The following is a 25,436-nucleotide window of genomic DNA, read 5'->3' on the forward strand; positions in this document are numbered from 1 at the left end:
GTGCAAATGGGAAGTGTTTTGCATGTATTATTGACTTCTCTGTTATCAGGGGGTTCCAGGAACTCAAGGTCCCAGAGGACCAGCAGGACCAGAGGGCAAGAAAGGAGAAAAGGTGACTTCAGGCCCTGACATGGTTTTAGTGGTTGAGCTGTGTGAGCCTTTGACTTCAAAGAAATGCTGTGCTGTTGTTTACAGGGAGATGAAGTGGCTGGGCTGCCTGGACCTCCAGGAAAGCAGGGAGAAACAGGGGAGCGGGTCAGTCTGTGTAGATTTCCCAAAATCATGATCTGTTTGGTTTAAGGATTTGACTCTTCCTGCATTAACCGTTTGCAGTTTTGGATCCTCCCTTCAAATGGCATTTATGGTTATGGTTACGTTTAGCTTTTATAAGATGACTTTGTATGTTTGTATGTTTTGGGACTTTTGGATATAGTAAGATGCTTCTATATAACAGGAACCTCTTTGCACTACTTTCCACACAAACAAAAACTCAGTAGTCGCTTCATAATATCTGACCATCCAGTAATAGTATTTTATTCTTCCTTTTTAAATTATTTATTTATCACATTAATAATTGCTTTTTTACTTAGCCAACTAAGTGACAAACATGTCACAAATATGGCTAAACATGGAAATTGTTTGATTTTGGTGTTTCTCAGGGTGCTCGTGGCCCTGCAGGAGAAATTGGCAACAAGGTAAGATAAAGACTTAAAATAATTGTTGTGATGAACTGTTTGAAAATTCTGACATTCTGAATCCTGACAGGGTGACAGAGGACAGCCAGGCGAGCCTGGATCGCAGGGGGACAGGGTGAGTTATGTCAAATGAACCTGAGTTTACTTTGATTTGTGTTTGAATTCTTATGAGTGGTGTGGCTTTCCTCCAGAAACATCATAGCAGTACAGATATTATGTTTTTACCTAGAAAAGTGTTATTTTAGACTTTTATTACCGTTTTTATACAATGATTTAAAGAGAATCGTGGAGTCACACGACGTTATCTGAATCTCTATTTGTACCATCCCGAAGATGATATTGATTCCCTCCGGGTATCAATAAAGTCCTATCTTATCTTATCTTAAATGATCAAATAAGAATTTGGTTCACACTGGAATTGAATGAAGCTACTGGATTTATGATTTCAAATCTAGTGTAACAGTTTATTTCTACTATTATTATTTACTTTATTTGTATTGTCAGAGTAGCACCATCTCTTTACTTTCAGAAAAAATAAACAAGTGTCTTTATCAAAGAACAATAGTATATTATCCTTCCAATATTGTTTTTTTTAATAATATATATTTATGTTCTGTCAATGATGCACATATTCATTGACTTTGTTTATGTTTTATGAACAAGTACCTGTGTATTTTTATGTGATCTTTAGAGAAGTTATCCCATTGGACGGAAGTACTTGTGGTCTAGAATTGTTGTGTTCTTGTTTCGTACAGCAGTGAACGTGTTTTCAGTGGGTCACAGCTGTGCAGCACGGTCAGGCCATGCTATAAAGCGGGATGAAACTTTACACCCTCTTGCTGATAAATGATTGGCTTCCCCTTGGGCAGATGTTGTCTGGAAAATGCTGCCCCAAGATTTAGGCCAACTTTCATTATCTTCACAGCTGTTTACATATTTTTACATCACACGAAGGAGATGAACCCACAGAGCATTCATCTCAGGAATCTCAATCTGACATCTACTGGTCACACAAACTCTCTATGATTAAGTGCTTTAGTTAAACATTTACTTTGGAATTATTTCCAAAGATTTACACTCTAAGAACTCCTTGTGCTACTTGCATTCTCTATTTCTTTAAGGTGAAATGTGTATCTCTCTCTCTCTCTCTCTCTATATATATATATATATATATAATTCTATTATCCTGTAAAAATTATTGTTGTTGTTGTTTTTTTGCAACGCTTTACCGTTTTGATTTATTCCTTAAAAAAAAAATTATTTTCTACATTTTCCTGTGGAGCTTGTGGTTGTCAATTGCTAGTTTTCATTCACCATTTTATTCATAGTTTAAATATTGACCAATTCAATATTTTAATAATGTTCAATATTTTGAATTTGGTTTTAATTAAGGCGTTCAAATTAGACAAGTGTTCTTGCAAATTTACTATTAAAAAGATTTTTGTGATCTATTTGAAACCTTTTTTTCAACAAATATAAATTAAAAATTTATATTTGTTGAGGGGTGGGGTGGTGGTCTGGCTTGGCTTGGGGGGGTGGTCCCTTTGCCTGTGCTGGGGGGGGTTGGCGGGGGCCCTGCTCGGGTGGGGGGGGCCCAGCGGCGCCGGATGGGCTGCCCATCTGCACCTGGGGCTGGGATCGGCCCTTCCCTGGCTCTGGGACGGGACGGGACAACCCTCTCGGGGCCCCCGGTCGCTCTGGGTGTCACCCGCTTCGGCTGCGGGGTCTGGGGTGGGGTGGGGTGGAGGGCTTGTCGGCCCTGTCCTGTGGGGGGGCGTTCTGGGGGGGAGGGGGGGCCCATTATTAGTACGGGTCGGGGGGGCTAGCGGGTCGGGGTCTCCGCTGAGGCAATCAGTGGTTGCCTCGGCCGGTTGGCCTCCTCGGTCCCGTCGAAGCCTGACCAGAGCTCTTCTAGGGCCGGCGTCTGGGGGTGGGGGCCTGGGCTTGCTCCGGGGGGGGGGCGACGCTTTCTGGCTCCTCTCTCTCTGTGTGGGGTGGGTGGTGCCGGGCCTGGGGTGTCGGCGCCTCCGGGGGTGGGCCCCTGGGCTGGGTGGCCCTGGCCCCTTTGCTGGGGGTGGGCTGGGGGACGGCTGTTTGACCACCGGGGGACAGTCTACCAGCTGTCCCCAACTTACCCCCTTCCTTATATAACCTCATATTAGGGTGAGGGGGTGGGGGGTCTAGCCTGCGATGCGCCTTGGGGGGGGGCTACTTGGGAGTGGCCCCCCTCCTATGGTTGCCGTATGGAGTGGGCCCTCCCTCTTTCGGTTTTATTTGCACCTTAGACATGTAGGGTCCTTGGTAGGGGGGGTGCTTGGACATCACTGCAAGCAAGCAGCAGATGTCCTCCTGGCACCCTACCCGCCAATTTTAACCGCACCTTAGACATTTAGGGCCCCTTGGTGTGGAGGGTGAGGGGACATCACTGTGAGTAATCAGGAGATGTCCCCTTAGTGCCCTACTCGCCAATTTTAACTGCACCCCCCTTAGTACACACACCCCTCCCCCTTCAATATATACATTCAAACATAAACACACACACATGCACACAAACACCCTCTCAAACACCCATACACGCACACACATTTTACAAGGAAGGTGGGACCTGGGTCCATCTGTCCCCTACCCCTTCCCTGGTGGGGGGTGCGGGCCCCTTGGCGATGGCGGCCGTGTCCCTTGGGTGCCGGCTCCCTGGGCCCGGCGGTGCTCTCTCCGCACGGTGGGGGGGTTCATATTACACCTGAGCCGGGGGTGTTCGTGTCCCTGGGGGGTGGGTCCTGGTCCTTGCCCCTGGGCGCTGGGCCCCGCCAAACTTCCAACATGGCCGAGCCTGGTCGGGCCATATTTATAACATCCCTTGTGGGCCGCCCTTTTTTCCCCGGGGTTCCCCCCTCCTGGGCGGGGGCGGCGGGCCCCTGCCTTGCTCCTACCTGGACCAACCGTGGGCCGGGTGGGTGGCTGCCTGGAGTGCGGAGCGGGTCTCCCTTGGGGGGTCCTGGCTCGTACCTGGGGTCGGGGCGGGGGGATGCCCGGAACTCCTGGGTGGTGGTGGGGTGCTCGTCTGGGGCTGTGGGCCTCCCTCTCCGGTGGGGCCCTGCGTTGGGCTCTTCCGGCGCGGCGGGGGGCTGCTTTCCTGGCTGGGCTGGGGCGGCGCTCTCTTTCCCTCTGCGCCTCCCTGCTCTCTGGCTCTGGGGGCCTCGCGGCGGTCCTGCTGGCCCTGGCCTGGGTGGCGGTCTTGGTCGCCCGGGGGGCGGTTGTTCCCTGCCTGTTCCCGTGTGGCGTTGGGGGAATTCCGGCTGCCGCTGCTGCTGCGGCGGGGGTATGGGTGTGGGGGTGGCTGGGCGCTCCTCCTCCTTCTTTTCACATTCCACCATCCATTTTAGAAGAACATAAACACTCACCTGAGCACAGGTGTTAGCTCACCTTTGCACTAATAGATTGCATGATTGAATGAATGAAAGATTTCACACTAGTTGGTTTAAAGGCATAGGTATGCGTTCGTGAACACTATCTGTTTTGTGTGCATGTTGACATGTGGACATTTTTGCGGCTAGCAGGTGTGTTGATAATATTTGAGTGTGTGTGAACAGGCCCCGCCCTTTTTGTACTACATTTGAACCGTACCGTAACGATAAACAACCAGTAAACCTGTCTGCTCTATGCTGCTTCATGGTCTTACCCCCCTTCCCCTCCTATTATCACCCTCCTACCCCCCCCTCTCTCTAACGTCCCTCTCTCTTCTTCCCCTCTTTCCTTTTCCGTCCGGTCCAACACCAAAGATTTTCAAACATGATTGAAATTAATAAAGTTTGGCCTCAATTACAAAAGGGGTTTATTCAGACATACCTTTGGTTTGTCTGAAGATGAATAACCCCTCTTGTTAAAATAAAATATGTCCAACACAAGAGGCCCTCAGCTCTCATCTGTTTGCCTAGCTGTTGGACAGGACAAGTTAAAAAAAAAATAAATTAAAAAAAAAAAAAAAAAAAATAAATAAATAAAAAGAAAAATTTATCAAGAACATACCATTTTTGTGATTTTTTAGTCTTGTTTTTCCAATGGTGGGATGCAAAACAGAGTTTTTTGCATGGCACAATATGTGCAACATTTGGTTGCTTCACACTGAGTTTATTTTTTGAAAGAACCAGTTATTCCAGTCATTAACATACATTTGCTCAAACTGTTCTCAAATGGACCTGGAACGACCTCAGATGATGTAGAACTGAACTGTTGGAAAAAATGAGATGAATCTCAGCTTTTGAATGTTTGCAGGGCGAAAGAGGACCGGCTGGTGAACGCGGGGAAAGAGTGAGTTCAGCTGTTCTTACATATTTTGTTGATAGCTTAAAGAAATTTTGCAAACCTGCGGATTGTTTACTCAGGGTGATCCCGGAAAGCCAGGAACTCCAGGAACACCGGGATTAAGGGTGTGTGACAAACCGCTGTGTTTACATTTCTGATGCTCTTTTCTCTACATATATATTTGTCATTTGTGCATATTTGACGAATAAAAATGACTGTTTCACTTTGTCACCAGGGCTTACCAGGACCCCTCGGACCACCAGGAGAGAAGGTGAGACTGATTTAACTAGAAGAAGTTTTGACAGAAGTGACCAAAATGAGATTATTCCATTGATAAAGGTCTGATGTGACGCTCAACAAGTGGTCTTTTATTTTCAGGGAAATGAAGGCGCACGAGGAGAGCCTGGTCGAAGTGTGAGAGAAATTCTGTTGCTAATTTTAATCCATTTCATCTTCCAATGTTATTCTTCACATAATTTTCTTTCTACATATTCAGTTGTTTCTTCACTGCTTTATTTAACACCTGCAGGCACCAGGGTTACCAGGAAGGAAAGGAGACCAGGTAAGATAAAAGACTGTTCTGCCAGAACAGCAGAGTTTACTGGATTGTTAACTTTTTTCTTTGCGGTTCCTCAATTCAGGGGGAGCTAGGTCAAGCTGGTCCCGAGGGTCCACGGGGAGATAAAGGAGACATGGGACAAAAAGGAGAGAAAGTAAGTAACACTTAGCACCAATTTTTTTGAAAAATTATCTCTACTCTCTTCCTCAAATGTCACTCTTCTGTCACTATGTAAGGGCTCTCCTGGCACTGGAGGGTCAGGTGTTGGAATCAAAGGAGAACCAGGAGAACGAGTAAGTTTAAGAACTGAGCTGTGTTTTCAGACCCTGACATTAGTCATTCCTGAACTTCAATCTCAAATACATAAAATATGTGTTTTTCCCTCAGGGTCCCGCTGGTATTAGTGGGCGCCCGGGCTCCAAGGTGAAAGGCCTGGCCTGTTATTCTCCTAAATATTGTGTGTGTGTAACCAATAAATCAGCTTTTTTTTACCATTTGTTAGGGAGATGCTGGTGAACCTGGAGAGAGGGGAGAGGACGGCCGGCCAGGAAACCCTGGAAAACCTGGTGTCCCTGGAAAAGAGGTTTGTGCTGACTTCTAACCATAATAATGAATAATAATAATGAAGAAATAATATAGCTATGTTTAAATACCAGAGATTTTGATTAAGTTAATCAAAGTCATTCTGGAGTATAGGCTGCAGTAGCCGAAAAATGCATAATAGATCAGAAAAAAATGATATATAAGGCTACGTTCACACTGCAGGGCTTAATGCTCAATTCCGACTTTTTTTTAAAAATGCAATTTTTTTGCAAATGTTGTTTGTTGTCAACAGCAGAGCTATTTTTGCATAATTAAATTTATTTTCACAAAGGAGCCAGCACAATAACAATCTTCTCATTTTAAGAAGGCTTTGGAGCCAGGATCGTCTGTAACCACTGCTGTGGAATGGGGATGTGTATGTGCTGGGGCCGCGCGCTCGTGTCTGTAAGAGAGAGGAGAGAGCGAGGCTAGCGCAGGAGGGAGAGAGAGAGGGCAGAGGAAGTGTGTTGGGGGCGCAAATTCATGTTGTGTCTTTTCAAATGCGACCCAGGCCACTTGGGTATGTGGTCCTGAATCCGATACGTATCCGATCTTTTCAAACGCGACCGCTGTCCGACCGGCCAGGCCACATGTATCCGACCTGTACGTCATTGATTCGCTACAAAAGTCATCATTCTGGGTTGAAGTAGGCAGGAACGAGAACTTAAACATCAACCATAGTGGACGATGCTGCTGAGACCAGTCAGCGGAAGGGAAGCGAGCTCACCGATTGGATTAATATTTGGGGTGACAGCTCTATGCAGGCCAAACTCAAGGGCTCTTATCGCAACCAGTTGTTTTTAAATGGCCGAGCGTGGTGTTGAACCTTTCCCGCGATGACTTTTTTTCTTCTTTCTGACCGTGGTCAGAAGTGGGGGGGAGACCTTCTCCAGGCCCGAAGGCGGATCCTCCTTCGGGGTTCACTTCCCCGTTTGTGCCCTCAGATGCACCAGAACGGGTTAATAAAGAGTCCATAGCATTTATTCTGGAGGAAGCCTTCGTTCTCCTTCCTCTTTAACACACAACACGAATGCGCCCCCTCACTCCCTACCTCGATGCACGCGCTCTCTCCTCTCTCTTACACACAAACACACGCACGCGGCCCCAACACATACACATCTCCATTCCACAACAGTGGGTACAGACGATCCTGACTCCAAAGCCTTCTTAAAATGAAAAGATTGTAATTGTGCTGGCTCCTTTGTGAAAATAAATGAAATATTGCAAAAAGAGCTCCGCTGTTGACAAAACTGTTGTTGACATCCATTGTTAGCGTAAGCTACTTCCGCAAACAACGAGTGACGTCGTTCACCGTTGAGTACTATTCTGCGCATGCGGGTCACTTCTGGGTCATTTCACGGTCACACAGGAGATCACAAAAGTTTGCATTTAATTGGAAATGTGAATGGCCTTGCAAAAAAAAAAAATCGAAGTTTTTTTCAAAACATCGGAAATGAGCATTAAGCCCTGCAGTGTGAACGTAGCCTAAGTCACACTGTTGCATTTTGGGGAGAAATTTATTGATCAAAATATAGGATCAAGAATGGACATTTTATCTTGAAAGGGATCATTAACATGGAAAAGATAATAATAACCTGAGCATATGAATTCTTTACTGCTATAACACAATAATGCTTGTTTAGTTACCTTCATGAAAGGAAAATAGAATATAAATGCAACGTTTGAACAATTAACACATTCATAGCATAAAGAATGGTAGATGGTATATACTTATATAGCGCTTTTCTACCCTCTCAGAGGGCCCAAAGCGCTTTACAGTCACAGTCCCATTCACCCATTTACATACTGGGGCCGAACACTGCTGCCAACCGATAACTACTAGAGGCAAAGGTGGAGTTTGGGGTCTTGGCCAAGAACACTTTGATACATGGGCAGGCAGGGCAGGAACCAAACCTGCAATCTTCTTATCAGAGGTCGATTTGCCCAACGCTGCGCCACGGCCGGCCTAAACATTCTAACAAGTCAACTAAATTCTTTACATCACCTCAAATCAATGAATCTTGGGTTAAAGGCTGCAGGATTTATGTCAAACCGCTCGGTCCAGAGGACCGCACCAAGGTTATGGTTGTGAACACCATGAAGGACTTTGAGAAGTGTTTGATCACGGTCGTCTGAATCAACGTGGAGTAATAAATCAAAGAGCCAAATAATTTCAAGAAATATGACACCTGGAATCTTCACTTTCTCCATAAGTCTGACGTCACCTGAATAACAGCAGAGAGTTCTGACCTGCAGACAATTTGACCTCAACTTTCACCGCAGCTGATATCAGCTGAAGAAGGATATGGACCTGAATCTAATGTCTGCAGACATAACATGGAAGAGAACTATTAACTGTTTTGAACCCAGAAGATCAGCTGTTATCAGTAAAAGAAGAAATACCAACCTTGGACAATCGACAGATTGTGGACCCTTTTAAATTTTTTTCCTTACAGCATTACCTTATTATAAAAAAAAAAAAAAAAAAAGAAAAAAAAAATTTTTTAAAAAGTAAAACAAATGATTAATCACTTATTGAAAATTGTTAAATTGATTGACTTTTGATGATATTACTTCACTAGCTCCTAAAATTGATAAAATGATTCAAAAATCTTTCCTAATGTAGCATAATTTTGCACATGTTTTTAACTTTTGATACTTGATGAAATTTTGCTATGAAAACTCCTGAAACAGTGTTGTGTCTATTTTACTGGTATAGTATTATGTTTTAAAGCATATGAATGACTTTTAAAAGTAACATAATTTGCATATATTTCAGATGCTGCATTTGCCATGTTGATTTCTAAAGTTATTTTTGACGTAGTACTTAAGTAATTTCATCTTTGGCACGTGCTTTATTGATACCTTATGATTATTAATTCTGTCTGATAAAACCTAGGAACCGGATATTGATAAATCATGTAATAAAATGGTTATAGTATAACGGGGTGGGATTATATAAGTTCGCTTCTTTCCACTCCCTTTCAAGCAATTTTTATTAATTATGTCTAATTATCCTAAGTTTGATTAGTTACTGTATGAATGTATAACTGATGATTATATTGCTTTTGTGTGTATTACTCCTATTTGATTGCTTGAAATAAACCATTTCAAATCAAAAAATCAAAATCAAAATCTGTTGAATTCTTCATCCTCTGTGTCGATTTGAAACTACCAGTACTCCACCAAGCCCAGCATAAGACTGAGCGCCGCTTCTTCTTCTGCATCGCTGTCAACAGCAAATACTGGCATATCCCTACTGTGCCCTCTAGTGATTGTTGCTGTTAATTAAGAAAAAAACATGTCCAGGTTGCACCGCAGTTAAAGGGTGTTCTAAGACTAGACACTTTTGGTTTGTAAAGTGAATCAGAGTTCGTTTCCCCTGATAATCCGGAAACATTTTTTAGTCTGAATACACCCAAACGGACTCTGGTCTGGGACCAGTCACCGCTCTCTGACCCATCTTTCGAGATAGTGTAAATTAATTCCCAATTGGACTGAGCTTTGGTTTTCTCTGAGCGGAACAACTGAGACAAAATGGCCTCGTAGCCAGTCGTTAAGGGATGTAAACAGAGGAGCAACAGTGCAACGCAGAAACTCACTGAAATGTGGCCGGATGAATGCAGGCTCATTGAAACTACTTCTAACATGATACACATTGCTTCTCACTGTTTTCCCAACAATCTACATGCCATAAACACTTATCAGCATACCTTCTTCTTGTCTCCTCAGTAACCCCCTTGCAGCATGTTGTACCTGATGTCAATACAGACGTTCAAAATTGCTCAGGGAAATGTAAACTTTAAAGAAGTGAACTATTCCGACAAGGATTGCAAACTGTAGGATTTCCATTAGTCCTTCTCTCATTGCTTTGTCCCACCCTCGTAATTCCTGGCCAATGACTGAAGAGATCATTAGACGCATGTTTTTTTTTTACAAGCTTTGGTTCGGTACAGATGTCTTCGGTAGACACCAGTCTGAATTCAGACCAAACCCAAGGTTCAGTAAAGTAAGTAAAGTAAATCTTTATCTGTATAGCACTTTTCTCAGAGAGCGACTCACAAAGTGCTTCACCATGTTAAAACAATATAAAATCAGTAGCTTAATTTTGTCAGGACTTGATCCTAACTAAATTAAGCAGACTCAGTCTGGACCAACAGAGCTGTCCGGTCTGGAAACACTAGAATACCCTAAGGTCTAAATCGCACCCAAACCACGCAAAAAAACACGTCTTATACTCAGAAAAATACGGTAGTAAGGTGTTACTGTGTGCATGTTAAATCCCTGAAAAACACATTTAATAATTTTTTATCTGTTCTCCCCAACATGCAACATTTACATGAAAGTTTAGGTAAAAAAATATCTTCTCCTGAAGAAAATTGTTTTCTGTATATGGTCTCTTTGTTTTCCTTTCATTTTTTTAAATGTCTTGACCTGTATTTAGGGGGAAAAAGGAGACAAGGGAGATGAAGGCACACCTGTAAGTAGCTCTTTTCTTGCATTCTTTTTCATTTCAGTTTGCTTTGTGTGTGAAAAAAGTACATTGATATGGTATGATTTTCTTTCAATTTTTTAAAAAATGTATGAGGACACGTCAGTTGAGGTTCAGGTTTTGCCTCTTTCATTTTTCATCAGGGGGAGTCTGGACTTCCAGGGAAGTCAGGAGAACGAGGGTTGCGGGTAGAACAATTTTTCTTAGTTCAGCAGTCACATTAAAATTTTAAAAGCTGTCAACTTCAGTTAACAAACAACATTATTGACTCCACACATAGGGACTGGCTGGTCAGCCAGGACGACAAGGAGAGAAAGGAGACACGGGAGACCCAGGAGAGCACGGGCGAAATGTAAGACACAGACAGCTTTTCGATATGCTTTCGCCAAATCTAGTGAGGACACGACAGAGGAAACTGTAAGGAAGGTCGGCCACTCAGCGTCTGTATGGATTTTTGTTCGATTGCAGGGCAGCCCTGGACCTGCAGGACCAAGAGGAGAGAAAGGAGACCAGGTGGAGCGTGTGCTTTAAATTTCAAGCTAATCAGGCATCTTTAGTTCTATACTCTGGTTTCTCACTCCTCTTTTCTTCTTAAAAGGGACCACAAGGGCCTCCAGGAGCACCAGGAAAAATGGTAAATTTCTTAAAGTCCCACTCCGATCATCTTGGAATGTATTTTCAAAGCATTCCGAGCAGTCTTTAAATTGTGATAATGCCATTTTTAGCCAAAATCTAAAACTTTTCTAGGACATATTCTCTGCAGAGTGTCAGGAATTCATTAGAAACTTGCCAGTTAGGGCTGGATTATTGGCATGGGAAAACCCCGCCCCACTTCCTGTCCAATTGCTGAGAGCTTGGAGCAGGGAGCTCTTGGCCTGTCCAAGCATTTTCTTTGTCACAAATAAAATATTTTTCAAGCTGCATTTTTTATCTTGTCCTTATTCACAGGATTTGAATAAAGAAAAACTCAGAAATCAACTATTAACTATTAACTATTATTAACTATTAATCTTCATATTTTTTAAACATGTCCTCCATCATCAGAAAAATGCCACAAGAACATGTCAAAACACCAAAAACAACATTTTCATTGTTGTGGACCTTTAACCATCTCTTAGTATGTTTCCACAGAAAGATCTTGAGAATCTGAGCTTTCTTTAAACCTTTGTTTGTTTTGTCAACAGACTGATATTCAGAATCAACTCAAGGGGGACAAAGGAGATAAGGTATCTGTTTCACATGTTTGTTCTTTTATGCATTCTAATGTTTCATGCAGGGACTTCAGAAACAAAATAAAATCACATCTAAAGGAACAACTCACTGACATTCTCAGGGGGATGCCGGTGACCCTGGAGAGCACGGTGGCAAAGGTGTTAAAGGGGAAGCGGGGGCTCCCGGACCTTCAGGCCCTCGTGTGAGTTTCCATCATGCTTGTCACTTCTAAACACTTCCTATGCTGGTGGATATTCCATCCTGCAGTACAGGCATCCGTATGCACACCATAGCCCATGTTGTGCACATTTGCTGTGCATGACTGAATATGCTTTCTGACTTTTTCTTTCCCTCTGTCTACAAAGGGTCCAGAGGGACCGCAGGGGCCCTCAGGCACCAGAGTAAGCTTGTTCTTTATTCTAGTGGATGTTTGCAGCCATGTTAGTTATTCTTTCATCCCTTTGCAGATGCTCTAATGTAAATTTCCCTTGGAAATGTGTTTAGGGTGACAGAGGAGAGAGAGGAACACCTGGAGAAAAGGTTTGTAATCACTCCCAGTAACTCTGCCCCTTCATCGAAAGAAAGAAAAAACACTTTTCTTCACAGCTAAGATTCATTCTTACATTCCTTCACTTTGATACGGTAAATTTACAACATCATGAAGGGAAACACATAGCTTTGCCCCAACAAAGGAGAGAATATTATTCTCCTTTTGCTAAGGTCTGCTTACTTTGATTGGTCTTTACTACCTTCTTACAAGGCCCAAAGCGCTTTACAGTCACAGTCCCATTCACACATTGATGGTCTGCTGCCGAACACTGGCACCAACGTATAACCACCAGGAGCAATGTGAGGTTCAGTGTCTTGTCCAAGGACACTTGAACACATGAGCGGGCAAGGCAGGGACAGAACCTGCGATCTTCTGATTAGAGGTCAATCACTCCACCTCTGGACTACAGCAACCCCACCCTCTACTAAACGATCTCTGGTCTTTTATGTCTATTAAATGATAGAGTGGGAAATACGCCGTAAAATGAACGATCCAAGCCACAGGCTTCAACTCAAGCTACCAATGTCCAGCTGTCACAATATTTCAGAAGAAGACATTGCTAAGCTCAAATACCTGAGTTGTTGATGGAAGTTTCAAAATTTGTTCTTCAGCTGGCATTTTCCATCACAAAAGGTACAAAGACTTAAAAAACACCAATGCTTGTCCTGTTCAGCAACTGAACGAACACTTGAGAGCTGAAGGCCTCTTGTGTTGGAGGTTATGAATATTTGGATACACAAGGTGTATCTTTGCATCAATCCTTTTTGTGTTTGAAGCTAAAATGTATTTATATTATATTTGTATACAATACTTTTGGACTGGAGGAATGAGGACAGGCAGAGTGTGATATTAGAGGGATAAGAAAAACAGAGGTGAAGAAGTTGGAGTTAAAGTACAGGAGAGGGTACAAGCACAACAATAGACAAGTTGCTTGAGAATTATTATTAACAATGTCACATGTAGATGTTTATCAAACATACTCAACACAGATACAGACCGGCTCACATTACATATAGTATTTTCATTGACCTGGTCTCCTTTTTTTTATTTTTGGAAATTGTCCATAATTAGGTGAAATTTGCAAAACAATTCTTCATGAAGTTCTCATTTGGTTGGAAGTCTGGACTTCAATGGGACCCCTGGAGATGATTGTCCTGATGCTTGGTTGCAGTTTCAGCTAGGCTGTAGCTGTCAGGCAGATGGCCTCACATGAGACTCTGAGAAGCTTTAAAACACTAAAACGTTTTCGTAGACTCAAAACCACATGGTGCCAAAATCCTGTGGTAGCTGAACAAACTAAACCCAAGTGAGGCAGCAGGTCGGATGGGTTAGTGATAGTGAACAATGGAGACTCACAACATATACCATAATTTTTGGTCATGTTTTATTTGATGAGGTATCAGAGGTCCTTAAGAGACAGCTTTTAGGTGTAACATTTGCCGTAACAGTCACAAAAATACAAAAATGTTTTCATGTTTTTGACTTAGTTCAATAAAGTCCATAGTGTCTGTATTGATAACTGACTTCTTGGGTTCTTCTATTATCAGACACGCTGTCTGATAATAGAAGAACCTAAGAAGTCATGTTTTTGACTTGTAAAGGATTTCGGACAGTTGATGTAATTCAATGATTGGTGCTTGTTTTCTGTAATAACTAGAAGTTTCCCAACTCTTTGTCTCTCAATGATCAGGGAGAAAGAGGAGCATCTGGCTTGGATGGACGTCCTGGTCTGGATGGAAAGTCTGGCCCACCAGGACCACCTGGGCAAAGAGTACCTCAAGTTTTTACAAATTTGTTTAAACTTAATAATTTGTTATTTCAATTTAATTCAAAATGTTGGCTCTTTTGATATGTTTTCTGTTTGCAGGGAGATCCTGGTAAACAGGGAGACTCAGGAAGAGATGTAAGTTTGGAATGTCCAGGGATCCTTATGGAAGAATTAGCTGATTTATAATAGTTATTTAAGACCTTTGATGGTAAATACCTTTGCTGCAGTGGCTCTATATGTTCCTGATGTGCAGTTTCAGTGCGTGCACAGCAGAGGGCACTGTGGAAGTATTAAAACGTCCTCTGTGCTCCTGGGGCCAGTTGCATAAGCCAAAATGGGTAAAGATGTCTTCTGAACTGCTAGGTTTCACTGAATGCTATTATGTAATATTGGCCATAATATTAGCCATAGAGCTCCTGAAAAGCTGCAGTTCAGCTAAAGACATCAATTGCTTTTTAATTTGGCTGATGCGTGACAGCTCTGCAGCAGATGATCATTTTCATGCCGTATTTTTATTGAATTGGTGTTATCTAGTCTATAACCTTAATCAAAGGTAATCAATCTTAAATGACTGCCTGTTTTTATTAGGGATTACCAGGATTAAGAGGAGAGCAAGGCCCTCGGGGCCCCACTGGGCCACCAGGCAACCCAGGAACACCTGTAAGTGCACACTCATGTGTTTATGGTGTGTTTCGGGTAGATTCACATACATCAAACACACCTTGGTTTTGTGTTTTAGGGTAAAGATGGTCAAGACGGCAAACCTGGTCTTCCTGGGAAAACGGTAACTTACTTGTTTGATTATTAATCTTTGATTTTTGTATTTACTCCGACATACCCTGTTCTGTTGGTGATGTGACTGACTCCTCCTGTTGAAAGTATCACCGGTGTTTGTTTTCCTCTGCTTGGTGTTTCTATTACCTCTTTTCTGTTAATGGGCTTGAACCTTTCATGTGAACAATGATTTGTGATGAAAAGCTGTGCAGACATTTATTACAGTGTCTGCTGCATTACAGCTGCCTTAAAGGAACTGAGTGCTCGTGCAGCATGCTGCTGTTATTGAGTATGTAATGTTTTCACCTTAACACAGGGGGAGGATGGAGTGCCAGGTGAAGATGGGAGAAAGGTCTGTGGCCGTTCATCAGTTGAAATAATTGTCTTGATGGAAGAACACACGAAAAATAGTCATTTAAAAGGAACGCCTTACACATTTGATATTTTTGGCCCATCTTGATTTTTATTTGACGCTTGCTGAAAAATGGATTGAAAATTACTTCCAAAAAAGAACTGTTTTTCATTTAAAGTATCCTTACTGTCTTGTCTGCTTGTTTCTTTTTACAGGGTGACAAAGGAGAACCTGGAGGAACAGGGCGACATGTCAGTCACGTTTTCTGTATATTTCTCCCCTGATTGGGAGTGTCTAAACTGCAAAGTCTTTTGAGCTCCTGACATCTTTCATTTTTTTAAAGCCTTATTCCGTCTTAGCTTTTGTTTCCATGAATCACACATATTTGTTTATCAGCAGTAGTTTCCTCCAACATTGAAGTCAAACTCTCACTTTCAGTTAAATCAATAGGCTTCTTGAAGCGGATTCACTAGCTTCTAATGATGGAGCTTAGCCTTTAAGGGGAAGCCACTTCTAAGAGGAATCCAGAGGAGCACCAAATGTCAGAGTGCTGTTTTCATGTGCAAATTCCCATTAATTATCCCTTGAACATCAGTGGAGGGGGTGGCAGCAGCCACCTGCTTTGATTTTATAGTTCTGCTTCCATTACAGTGCAGGAGCAAACTGCAAGAGTGAATCTGTTAGGTAATAGAGAGTGATTTTCAGGGCCAAGACGGTGAGAAAGGGGACCGGGGTCCTGTTGGGCCTGTAGGCCCCTCTGGTTCCCCAGGAGCCCCAGGATTGCCTGGCAGCATTGGTCCACCAGGACAGGTAGGAGGTACAAAGACATCTGAATTAAAACACAAACAGAACAAGATGTTTTCTTCATTTTTGCACTCTGCCTCAGGTTGTGTACGTAAAAGGAGTCGAAGCTTCACCAATCCCAGGCCCCCAGGGCCCCCCTGGTACACCAGTGAGTCTTCCAGACACTCTGACCTATTTACTGACTTGAATGACTAGAGAACTAAGAAAAGCCTTCGTAGGTGAAATCAAACAGTCCTACATCAGTGGGATTCTTTTTATCATACCACATCGCTCCTCAGGACCTTATTTTGGCTACGTTTGTGATTTTTGTGGGGTTGTCTTCAGAATTGCAATTGTTTTAGCTTAATGCCTGGTTTTTCTACATCTGTCTGCTGTATCCTAGATAAAGGTTTGTTTCCCCTTTCTGTCATTTAGGGCGTCCCTGGAATTCCAGGAAGTGTGGGAGCCCGGGTGAGTTCCATGAGTTTTTACTGTTTAAATTGAATTAGCGATCACTCTGTATGTTCTTTGTGCAACTGGTTTTACACCTTTTCACCTATTTTCTTGTTCTCGTATTTCCAGGGGGAGAGGGGTCCAGCAGGCCCTAAAGGGGATGCAGTAAGTCAATCACAGCTCCAGTTTTTATATCGTCATATCAGGTTTTGTCGTGTCTGTGTTGAGCCCATGACCTGATATTTTGTTATTGGCAGGGAGACCCAGGAGAGGATGGTGCTCCTGGTAAACCAGGAACTACAGTGGTAGGACAGCAGCACATTGCATTTACATATGTGTTTTTAAAAATATCTGAACCTCCTTCTTTTATTTATGTGTTTCTTTGATTTTTCTAACCAGGATGTACAAAGAGCTCTTATAACCCTTGGCATTAAGGTACATATTGTTTCCCAGTTTCTACTCTGATTTATGGCAATCAGTCTCCTACTCAAATATGTTCACTTCTGGGTTGTGGATGATAAGAAATGGACAGACAAAAAAGAAGAATGATGACATTTTTGATCCAGTTTTAAACATTTATATAATTCTAAATACTGTAACGTGAATAATTTTTTGTTATCTCTGTTTGTATTTATTGTTCCATTAGGGAATCCTCTCAAAACAAATCCAGATTTTATTAAAATTTTCAGAGAAGGGGGAACTCAACTCCTTAATTTTTTTGCTAGTTTTCTCTGTCAACTTATAAACAGTACATTCACATTCAAAGGTAAAAATTCCTATCAAGTTACTGCAATATTTCTCAACTTTTGATTTTTCAAAACAAAACTTTACCTTGATATTTTGCTATTCTTGGCTAAGCAGGTAACTGCCACACAGAGGACAGTTGCCACAAAGAATTTCATTTTTCTGCAGTCTGAAGCCTTTTACAGTCCTGTTGTGCTGAAAGGTGCAAAGAGCGTTTATCTCTGATCTCTTCTTTGGGAATAGGTGTCTGATCTGAAAGTGCTCCTTGATAGGAAGGACACTTTTCCCTCTGAAAGGCAAGAGCCAGAGAAAGGGGAAAAGGGAGATAAAGGTGAAACGGGACCGAGAGGACCTTCTGGTGCAGATGTAAGTTCAAATTCATTCTCAAAACCTAAAGGCCTTCTGGTGAAACACAGCAAATATCAATATGCGATAAACCTCATTGATTTGATGACTGCTGAATGATGGCCTAAATGGAAACACATCTTGTTCTCTGTCAGGGTGTCCGTGGTTTTCAAGGAGAAAGGGGTGCCAAGGGGGAACAAGGGGCGCAAGGATCTGTGGGATCCCCCGGCCCTCCAGGAAGAGCCATTGGAGAACGAGGGCCACAGGGGCCCCAAGGACCTGCTGGAGAGCCTGGAAAGCCAGGAATCCCTGGAGTTCCTGGACGAGCAGGGGAACTCGGGGAGGCTGGAAGACCGGGAGAGAAGGTGAAAAGGAAAGACAGATCATGCTCACTTGTTTGACCTTTGGCTTTTTTAAACAAACCTGATGCAGCTTTTTCCATGCACAGCTGTTCTGTAAACTGGTCTGTTGTTGGAACAGTAACTTAACAGCAACATTAATTTGCAGTTAAACAAGAGAAAAACAGAATTTTTCTGTGTTTCACTTTAAACGTTTCACTGATTCTTTGCGTAATTGGCGTTAGCCACTACAACACTGCTTAAAATTGAAGGAAAAAAAGTCACTGTATTGGAAATGTGAGCATTTTCAATTCAGGCCATAAAATGAAAGGGACATTGAAAAGCCTAAAAGGCTATATTAGCTTATAATTACTGTCATCGCTTGTATCTTAATATTAATCTGTTCTTCTTCTACTGGTATAAAACCCAGCGGGCAGAATATTAATTAGCATTTACCAACAGAAAGGCTGTCTGTTGTGGATTGCATTACAAATAACGTTTTGTTGATTCATTATTTTGTTGAATTTTCTTTAAGGGGGACAAAGGAGAAAAGGGTGACAAAGGAGACTCTGTAAGTGGCTGGATTGTTGAGCTTGGTTAAGTTTTTACAGTGAACTGAATACTTTTTTCTGGTTTTCAGGGTAAAATGGGATTAGTGGGACCAGCAGGACCTCCAGGTGAAAAGGTGATGTCTTAGTTTTTTCACAGACATGGTAAAACCCTGGTGCTGTTAAATGTAAGGAATAATAACAGATTTAAAAATGTGTCATTTCTTTAAGGGCGCAACTGCTGATTCGGGGATAGTTGGTTCTCCTGGACTCAGAGGTCCCCCTGGAGTTGCAGGACAGAAAGGAGAGCCTGGTGCTATTGGATCACAGGGATCCAAGGGTGATCAGGTACAATTTGCACAAACAAAACCTCAAAATACTTCTTCTTTTCCTTCGAAAAAAGCTTTATTAAAGTTTTTTTTATTTAATTTGTATTAAAGGGTTTTGTGGGACCACGTGGACAGAAAGGAGACAGAGGAGAGCCTGGAGAAAAAGGACGTGAGGGCTCACAGGTGATATTACTCAAACTACAGTTTAACTCCTTGACACTGGAGGTGTCACCAATGGACAGGAAATAACACACGCACTTTAAATTATCTCAACTGTTCAACCCTTTGCACAATTAACTAAATTCCACCAGATTCTGAAAGCTGAGATAAGCAGCTTTGCGATGATATGCAACGACTTACTACTGCCCAGTGTGCAGTAGTGCCGACTGAAGTAGTACGGTCAGAGTTGCAGTAATTCAAAAAGTGTCCAATAAGAAAAAAAACTGTAGAAAGTGAACTCTTTTGATTATGAAAAATCCTGACAGCTAAAAAATCACAACATATCTCTTAACCAGGTAAATGTCACTAGTCTTAACAATATTGCAAAAAAAGACACAAACATTTCTCTTTTTTCATTGTCACTGTTGTTTGTGCAGCTGTAGGGATGTGACAGTGTGTTCTTTGTATTTCAGGGGACCCCAGGAGAACCAGGAACACCTGGTCAAGATGGAAAACCGGTAAGTTTAGCACACATAAATGTAAAAAGTTCCCAAGCAGCAACACTTTTATGTACATCAAGATGATTAAGTGGCCTTTTTATAAATGTGAAAAAAAGTCGTGAAAGTTTGTTTCAGCGGCCTTGGTGAGTATTTGTCTTTTTTTATCTTGTGCTTAAAATCAATTTACAATTTTGTGATTTTATTGTAATAAAGTATGAAAAAGCGTTAAATTGACAGGTGGTTTAAGATGTCGTCAAACACTTTAAACGAATTTTTCAAAATGAAGATAAAATATACATTAGTGAATAAAAGGCCAGACATTTTGTTGGGGAGATTTGTAAGTCTTGAAATGTTCATTTAGGTCAGGGGTCTGCAACCTGAGGCTCCAGAGCAACAAGAGGCACCTTGGTTTTGTAGAAAAATGCAAACAAACTAGAGTAAAAAATGACTTTTCAGTTTTGATTAATGTATTTTAGCTAAGTTTTGTCATTTATGTTTAAATTTGAACATGACAGATTACCGAGCAGATGGTAAAGGGTTTAGTCCACTGTTTGGGTTGTTTATTATTAGAATAACATATTCCCATTCTATTTAATTGCACGGATTTAGTTTAAAGTTTTACACCAATGTTATGTAAGCATTCAATAGTAAAAGCAGAAAAAGTAAGACGGTGCATCAAAGTTATAATAATTAAAAGAAAAATAACATTTGACTTGTTTTTTCTTGCATTTTTAATTGAAATAATCTGCAGTAGAAGGAGGCTCTTAGGTATTTTATTTTGAAAGGAACTTGTACAGTTCTGCCCGTAAGTTTACATAACCCAGAAGAAATATTGATTTCTTCAGAGAATGTGAATTATAACACAAAAACTTTTTTTCCTCTGGTAGTTAGTGGTTGGGTGAAGCCATTTATTGTCCAAAAATTCTATTTACACTTTTTAAATCATAATGACAACAGAAACTTCCCAAATTACCCTGTTCAAAAGTTGACATAACCTGATGATTATGTTCTGAAAACATGCACACAAACTGACACAGACGGGTTTGAATGGCAGCCAAGATTAACCATCCTCACTTGTGACTGGTTTGCCTGAACTCGATGTGTGCACAAAAAAGGCTTGGAATTTCTGGGCTCCCAATAGACCCTTGCATCTTTCATTCAGTGTTGCCCTGACATTTCTGGATCCAGAGTCATGGGGAAAGCTAAAGATCTGTAAAAAGATCCACGAGAAAAGGTAACTGAACTGTAGAAAACACTAAAGGGCTAGAAGATGATATCTACAGAACTGAGAATGTCAGTCAGTAGTGTGTAAACTTTGCTTAAGAAGTGTAAAGTGAGGAGTTCTGTTAAAACCAAACCACCATCACAAACATTTCTGCTACAACAGCCAGATAAATCGTTAGGGATGCAAAGAAATACCCACAAATAATTTCAGCTGTGACCCAGGACTCTGAAAAACTGGTGTGGATGTTTCAAGATGTACAACAAGGAGGCACCTGGAGAAAAAAGGGCTGCATGATGGAGCCACCAGAAAAAAGCCTTTTTTCCCCCAAAATGCCAAAAAATTAGTTTGCTTACAATAGGGCAAACAGCACAGAGACACGCCTCCAAACTTCTGTTCCAAAGTAATTTGGAGTGATGAGACCAAGACTGAACCTTTTGGCAACAACCATGAATGCTACATTTGGAGAGAAGTCAATAAGGCTATGATGAAAAGAACACTTTCCTGCTGTGAAACACGGAGGCGGATGGCTGATGCTTTAGGGATGTGTGAGCAACAAAGACTCAGGACACTTGATGGCGAGATGAATGCAGCACGTTATCAGAAGATACTGGAGGAAAACCTGCACTCTTCAGCTGCGAGGTTACACATGGGACGCACTTGGACATTTCAGCATGACAAGAATCCAAAACACAAGGCCTAGTCCACCTGTCATTGGTCCTAACAGAATGAGTTAGTGGCAATCTCAGTTTCCTGACCTCAATATAATTGAATCACTCAGAGGAGATCTCAAATGGGCAGTTCAAGTGAGACAACCCAAGAATTTAAAGGAAGTTGAGGTTTTCTGCCAAGAAGAAGGGGCTGCTTTAGCATGAGAGAAAATAAAGATCCTCATCCACAATGACCACAAGAGACTTCAAGCTGTTATTGATGCCAAAGGAGGCAATACAAGGGATTAACCCTTGTGCTATCCTAGGCACTTTAACGTTGGGAGTTGGGTCATCTAGACCCGCTAGACAGTGCTCTGAACATTTTTTTCTTTAATGATTTGTGATCTTCACTGGTGTCCATGGATTACATGAAATCTTTCCACCTTCATCCACCTTTGTCATGGTAGGGAGAACAATGTAAGGGTGGAGTCATCTAAGATAGCACAAGGGTTAAAAACTGGGGTAAGCAAACTTTTGAACAGTGTCAATTGGGAAGTTTCTGTTGTTATTCGGATTTGAAAAGTGTTAACACTGTGTTTAACAAGTGTTTAACAATATATGGCTTAATCCAACCCCTAACTATGAGTAGAAAAAAGATTTTTGTGTTATCATTCACATTCTCTGAAAAACATCCTAGAATTTACAATTTCTTCCAGGGTATAAAAACTTATGAGGACAACAGTATGTGTTGCTGTCAAAAGTAACTAAAGTTGTGATTGCAAAATACAGAAACATATAGTACAGTTGCAATTCAATTATTGTAAATATTTAAAAGTTATATTTATAAGTCAATGGCTTAATGACTACAAATAGTAAATAATTTGTATTTTTCATTTTAAATGGGACTTGTCTCTCGCAGGGTTTTGGTTTGTCAGAAAATGATCCAAATGGCTCTTTTAGTAATAAAGGTTGCAGACCCCTGGTTTAGGTTAGTGTAACTTATTAGGTGCTTTTTTATTTTTACAATGTTGACTCTCCTTCTTGGCATTTTGGAGCAGGGCTCAACAGGGCCTGCTGGTCCTCAAGGCCAACCAGTGAGTAACTCATAACCTAGTTCCTTTTAGACTTGAACTGCAGTTAAACCACTGGGTTGGCTGTGAGCACAAAGCAAGTGGAGCTTTTTTCCTTCCGTGTGCCGAGGCTTGATAGATTCTAGTGCAGCTGTGCAGCTAATTCCCAAACCTTCTTCTCTCTCTCCATCGCTCATCTCTGTCCATTTCCTTTTTTATGTTTTTTCCCCCACTTAATTTCAACATTGCTCTCCACTCAACTGCCCCCCCCCCCCCCCACCACCACCTCTCTGTCGTCCTCCGTCCTTTGTCTTTTATCCCCTCCAGGGCTTGCCTGGGTTCCCGGGAGTTCTAGGCAGACCGGTAGGTTCTTAGCTGCTGGCTGGCATGCTTGAGCTCTGCAGGAGGGAGGGCTATGGGGGCACACGTCTGGGCAGGATCAACAGAGACTCTTAAGGTGCATGACGGGTTGCAGCGCAAACAGCTAATAACTTTAAATGAAATGGCAAAATGAGATCAACCTCATCAGAATGCATGCATTGAACTGTACCTTCCAGGCACATTTTGCTGTTTTAATCTCAAATCATTTGCATTGGAAGATCCGTCTGGGAGCCGTGGGCCAGGATAAGAGTCAGACCTTGATTAGCTCCTCTTGAAATGTCTCCAAAGCATTCATGTCAAACCAAAAAAGTTAAATTTAAAGTTCCACATCCCAATTTTCTTTTGTTAAAAATAAAAATAAATCTGCTGACATACCAAGGTTGGAGTTGCGTCAGTATTTATCAGTATGAGAGTATGCAATGGATGGATGGAACCAGATGCAAAAACACATTTACTGTTGAGTCTGGTCGTCATGCATGAAGCTGTGCTGTCTGTGTGCTCAGGCGTTGTGCTGCAAAAGTCCTCAAATACTCACTTTCCATGCATCCTTTGACTCTTTATGTTCTGTGTTCGTGTTTATGTCTGTTCAATTGTGTCAAGTCAAGTGTATAGTAATATATCTATATCTATATATATATAGATATAGATATATCAATATCTATACATAGATATAGATATGGATATAGTTAAAGCTATAGATAGATCCATATGAATACATGTTTCCATGTTGTATTCAACATTTGTGGTAAGTCATATGAGCACAAATGTTTTGTTACATAAAGTAATAGTTCTGCATTCAATAAAGGTCAAACGTATTTGCTTTCTTGTTGAGATGTAGAGGAAAAGGTCACTCATTCCGACCACAAATAAACAGTAAACACAGCAGCTGTGATGTCGCCTAATGGTTTGAGTTTCCATATTAAGTTGAGCCTCTGGTTGCCACTATCTACTTCCTAAAGCAGTGGGTGACCTTATTTAAACGAGAGTAATGGCGTGATTAAGATTTTTAAGAAAGAATGATAAAACGTTGCTGTAAATACTCCCAAACACCCACTAAGGATAACAAATGTAGCTCATGACTCAATAATGGTTGCAAGGAAAATGAGAATGTGTCCATTTTTATACTATTATGTTTGCTTTCAATCCTGTTTATCAAATGGCGTTTTAAAGTCCCACTCCGATCCTCTTTTGATCTTTTTTCAAAGTGTTTTCAGTGGTCTTTTAACTAGGATGATACCGTTTTTTAGCCACAAAAAAAAAGTGTCTTTTGCAAGGACATAGCATCTGCAGAGTGGCAGAAGTTCAGCAGAAATTGGCCTCTGAAGTGTGGGTGGGAGTGTTGTTGGGGAGTAAACCTGCACTCATTTCCCAGCATCCCTTTGTTTACACACTCTCCCATAGCTTACAGCCGCTACAACCCCAACCGATATTGGAGCTATCCAGCCGTACAATTACGAGCCAGATCCCAGCTCAGATGAGGAAATAAAAACAAACAATGATTTATTTGTCTGCATCAGAATGGAGTGGAGCAGGGAGCCTGTGGTCTGCCTACTGTACTTTGTGCATAACCACTTCAAGCTTTTTCAAATAGAATTTCTTTGTCAGCTCCTGATTCACAATGATTTGAGTAAACAAATACTCAGAAAGGTAGTTATAATCTTAATTTTCTTTAAATATGTTAAGAACACCAAAAATACACTTTTCATCGGAGTGGGTCTTTATTAAACTTGTGGAATATTTTTACTGACACAAGAATTCTGTGTTCAACGGTTTTCTATCATTTAGTCTGTTGTCAGAAGTTGCTGCTAATTCTTAGATAAAAAAGTTTAATAAACAATGCTTTATGGATTAGACAAATGAAAGTTTGACACAAAGATTAACTGATAACAATAATAAAACTGTAAAGTTGGAATGTTTGCTGCCACACTGGACAGAAATGGAAACAAATTGATTTGCTAGATATCTAATGTGGTATTTCTTCTCTCAGCAAGAAAGCAAAAAAAAATCCCTAAAACAGAAATTGTTATGTTGAAACTGTCTAAATATTTGTAAAATGTGACCGTTTACAGGGAACTCCAGGAGAGCCTGGCATTAGGGGTCCTACTGTAAGTATGGCAAACATGAGAAGTTGGGCAGAGTCAGTCTAACCAGCAGAAGCATCTTAATGTTGATAATGCTTTAATCAGGGCCCGATGGGTCCCACAGGTCTGCCAGGTCCAATTGGTGTGAAGGTGAGCTTACTGTGTTTTCAGCACTTTGTTTAGCTGGAGGTTATTGCATACATAATGCATGCATTTTGTTTGTCATCAACCAAAGTCAAGATTTGTTTTTCCTTCAGGGCAATCAAGGGGAGCCAGGTGTTGGTGTCCAGGTGAGGCTGCTGCAGCTGTCTTCAAAACCAGACTTTCACTTGGATACAGTCCATAAACAGTCCAGACAAAAACGGCAGGAAAAAGCTGTGTGGTCAGAGGCTCATTTCAGGTATTTTTCTCTCTACAGGGTCCTCCTGGTGCTCAAGGAAGCACGGGTCTGCCAGGACCACTGGGTCCTCCTGGAGCTGTGGTAAGTGTCACTTATAACTGTCGTCCGTCATGGAGGAGAACAGCTTTCTGATCATTTTTCTTACCT

General features: G+C 41.6%; 1 protein-coding gene across 1 annotated transcript in view; it reads left to right on the plus strand.

Annotated features, from left to right (window-relative positions):
- col7a1 (collagen type VII alpha 1 chain) overlaps nt 1-25,436 on the plus strand; it is a 90,158-nt gene that overhangs the window by 32,926 nt on the left and 31,796 nt on the right. The window contains exons 39-84 of the mRNA XM_023954728.1: nt 50-112; nt 196-255; nt 660-695; nt 766-810; nt 4,968-5,003; nt 5,078-5,122; nt 5,233-5,268; nt 5,376-5,411; nt 5,527-5,559; nt 5,639-5,710; nt 5,793-5,849; nt 5,944-5,979; nt 6,059-6,139; nt 10,583-10,618; nt 10,774-10,818; nt 10,911-10,982; nt 11,099-11,143; nt 11,229-11,264; nt 11,815-11,856; nt 11,964-12,044; nt 12,208-12,243; nt 12,347-12,382; nt 14,083-14,163; nt 14,260-14,295; nt 14,749-14,820; nt 14,900-14,944; nt 15,251-15,286; nt 15,502-15,537; nt 15,992-16,096; nt 16,173-16,238; nt 16,505-16,540; nt 16,652-16,687; nt 16,780-16,827; nt 16,922-16,957; nt 17,510-17,632; nt 17,767-17,976; nt 18,485-18,520; nt 18,590-18,634; nt 18,729-18,845; nt 18,938-19,009; nt 19,459-19,503; nt 22,755-22,790; nt 24,878-24,913; nt 24,995-25,039; nt 25,147-25,179; nt 25,308-25,370. Of these exons, the coding sequence (XP_023810496.1) occupies nt 50-112; nt 196-255; nt 660-695; nt 766-810; nt 4,968-5,003; nt 5,078-5,122; nt 5,233-5,268; nt 5,376-5,411; nt 5,527-5,559; nt 5,639-5,710; nt 5,793-5,849; nt 5,944-5,979; nt 6,059-6,139; nt 10,583-10,618; nt 10,774-10,818; nt 10,911-10,982; nt 11,099-11,143; nt 11,229-11,264; nt 11,815-11,856; nt 11,964-12,044; nt 12,208-12,243; nt 12,347-12,382; nt 14,083-14,163; nt 14,260-14,295; nt 14,749-14,820; nt 14,900-14,944; nt 15,251-15,286; nt 15,502-15,537; nt 15,992-16,096; nt 16,173-16,238; nt 16,505-16,540; nt 16,652-16,687; nt 16,780-16,827; nt 16,922-16,957; nt 17,510-17,632; nt 17,767-17,976; nt 18,485-18,520; nt 18,590-18,634; nt 18,729-18,845; nt 18,938-19,009; nt 19,459-19,503; nt 22,755-22,790; nt 24,878-24,913; nt 24,995-25,039; nt 25,147-25,179; nt 25,308-25,370 (2,559 nt within the window). The remainder of the gene's footprint in view (nt 1-49; nt 113-195; nt 256-659; nt 696-765; nt 811-4,967; nt 5,004-5,077; nt 5,123-5,232; nt 5,269-5,375; nt 5,412-5,526; nt 5,560-5,638; nt 5,711-5,792; nt 5,850-5,943; nt 5,980-6,058; nt 6,140-10,582; nt 10,619-10,773; nt 10,819-10,910; nt 10,983-11,098; nt 11,144-11,228; nt 11,265-11,814; nt 11,857-11,963; nt 12,045-12,207; nt 12,244-12,346; nt 12,383-14,082; nt 14,164-14,259; nt 14,296-14,748; nt 14,821-14,899; nt 14,945-15,250; nt 15,287-15,501; nt 15,538-15,991; nt 16,097-16,172; nt 16,239-16,504; nt 16,541-16,651; nt 16,688-16,779; nt 16,828-16,921; nt 16,958-17,509; nt 17,633-17,766; nt 17,977-18,484; nt 18,521-18,589; nt 18,635-18,728; nt 18,846-18,937; nt 19,010-19,458; nt 19,504-22,754; nt 22,791-24,877; nt 24,914-24,994; nt 25,040-25,146; nt 25,180-25,307; nt 25,371-25,436) is intronic.

This window comes from Oryzias latipes, chromosome 5 (assembly GCF_002234675.1).
Source record: "Oryzias latipes chromosome 5, ASM223467v1".
NCBI lineage: Eukaryota > Metazoa > Chordata > Actinopteri > Beloniformes > Adrianichthyidae > Oryzias > Oryzias latipes.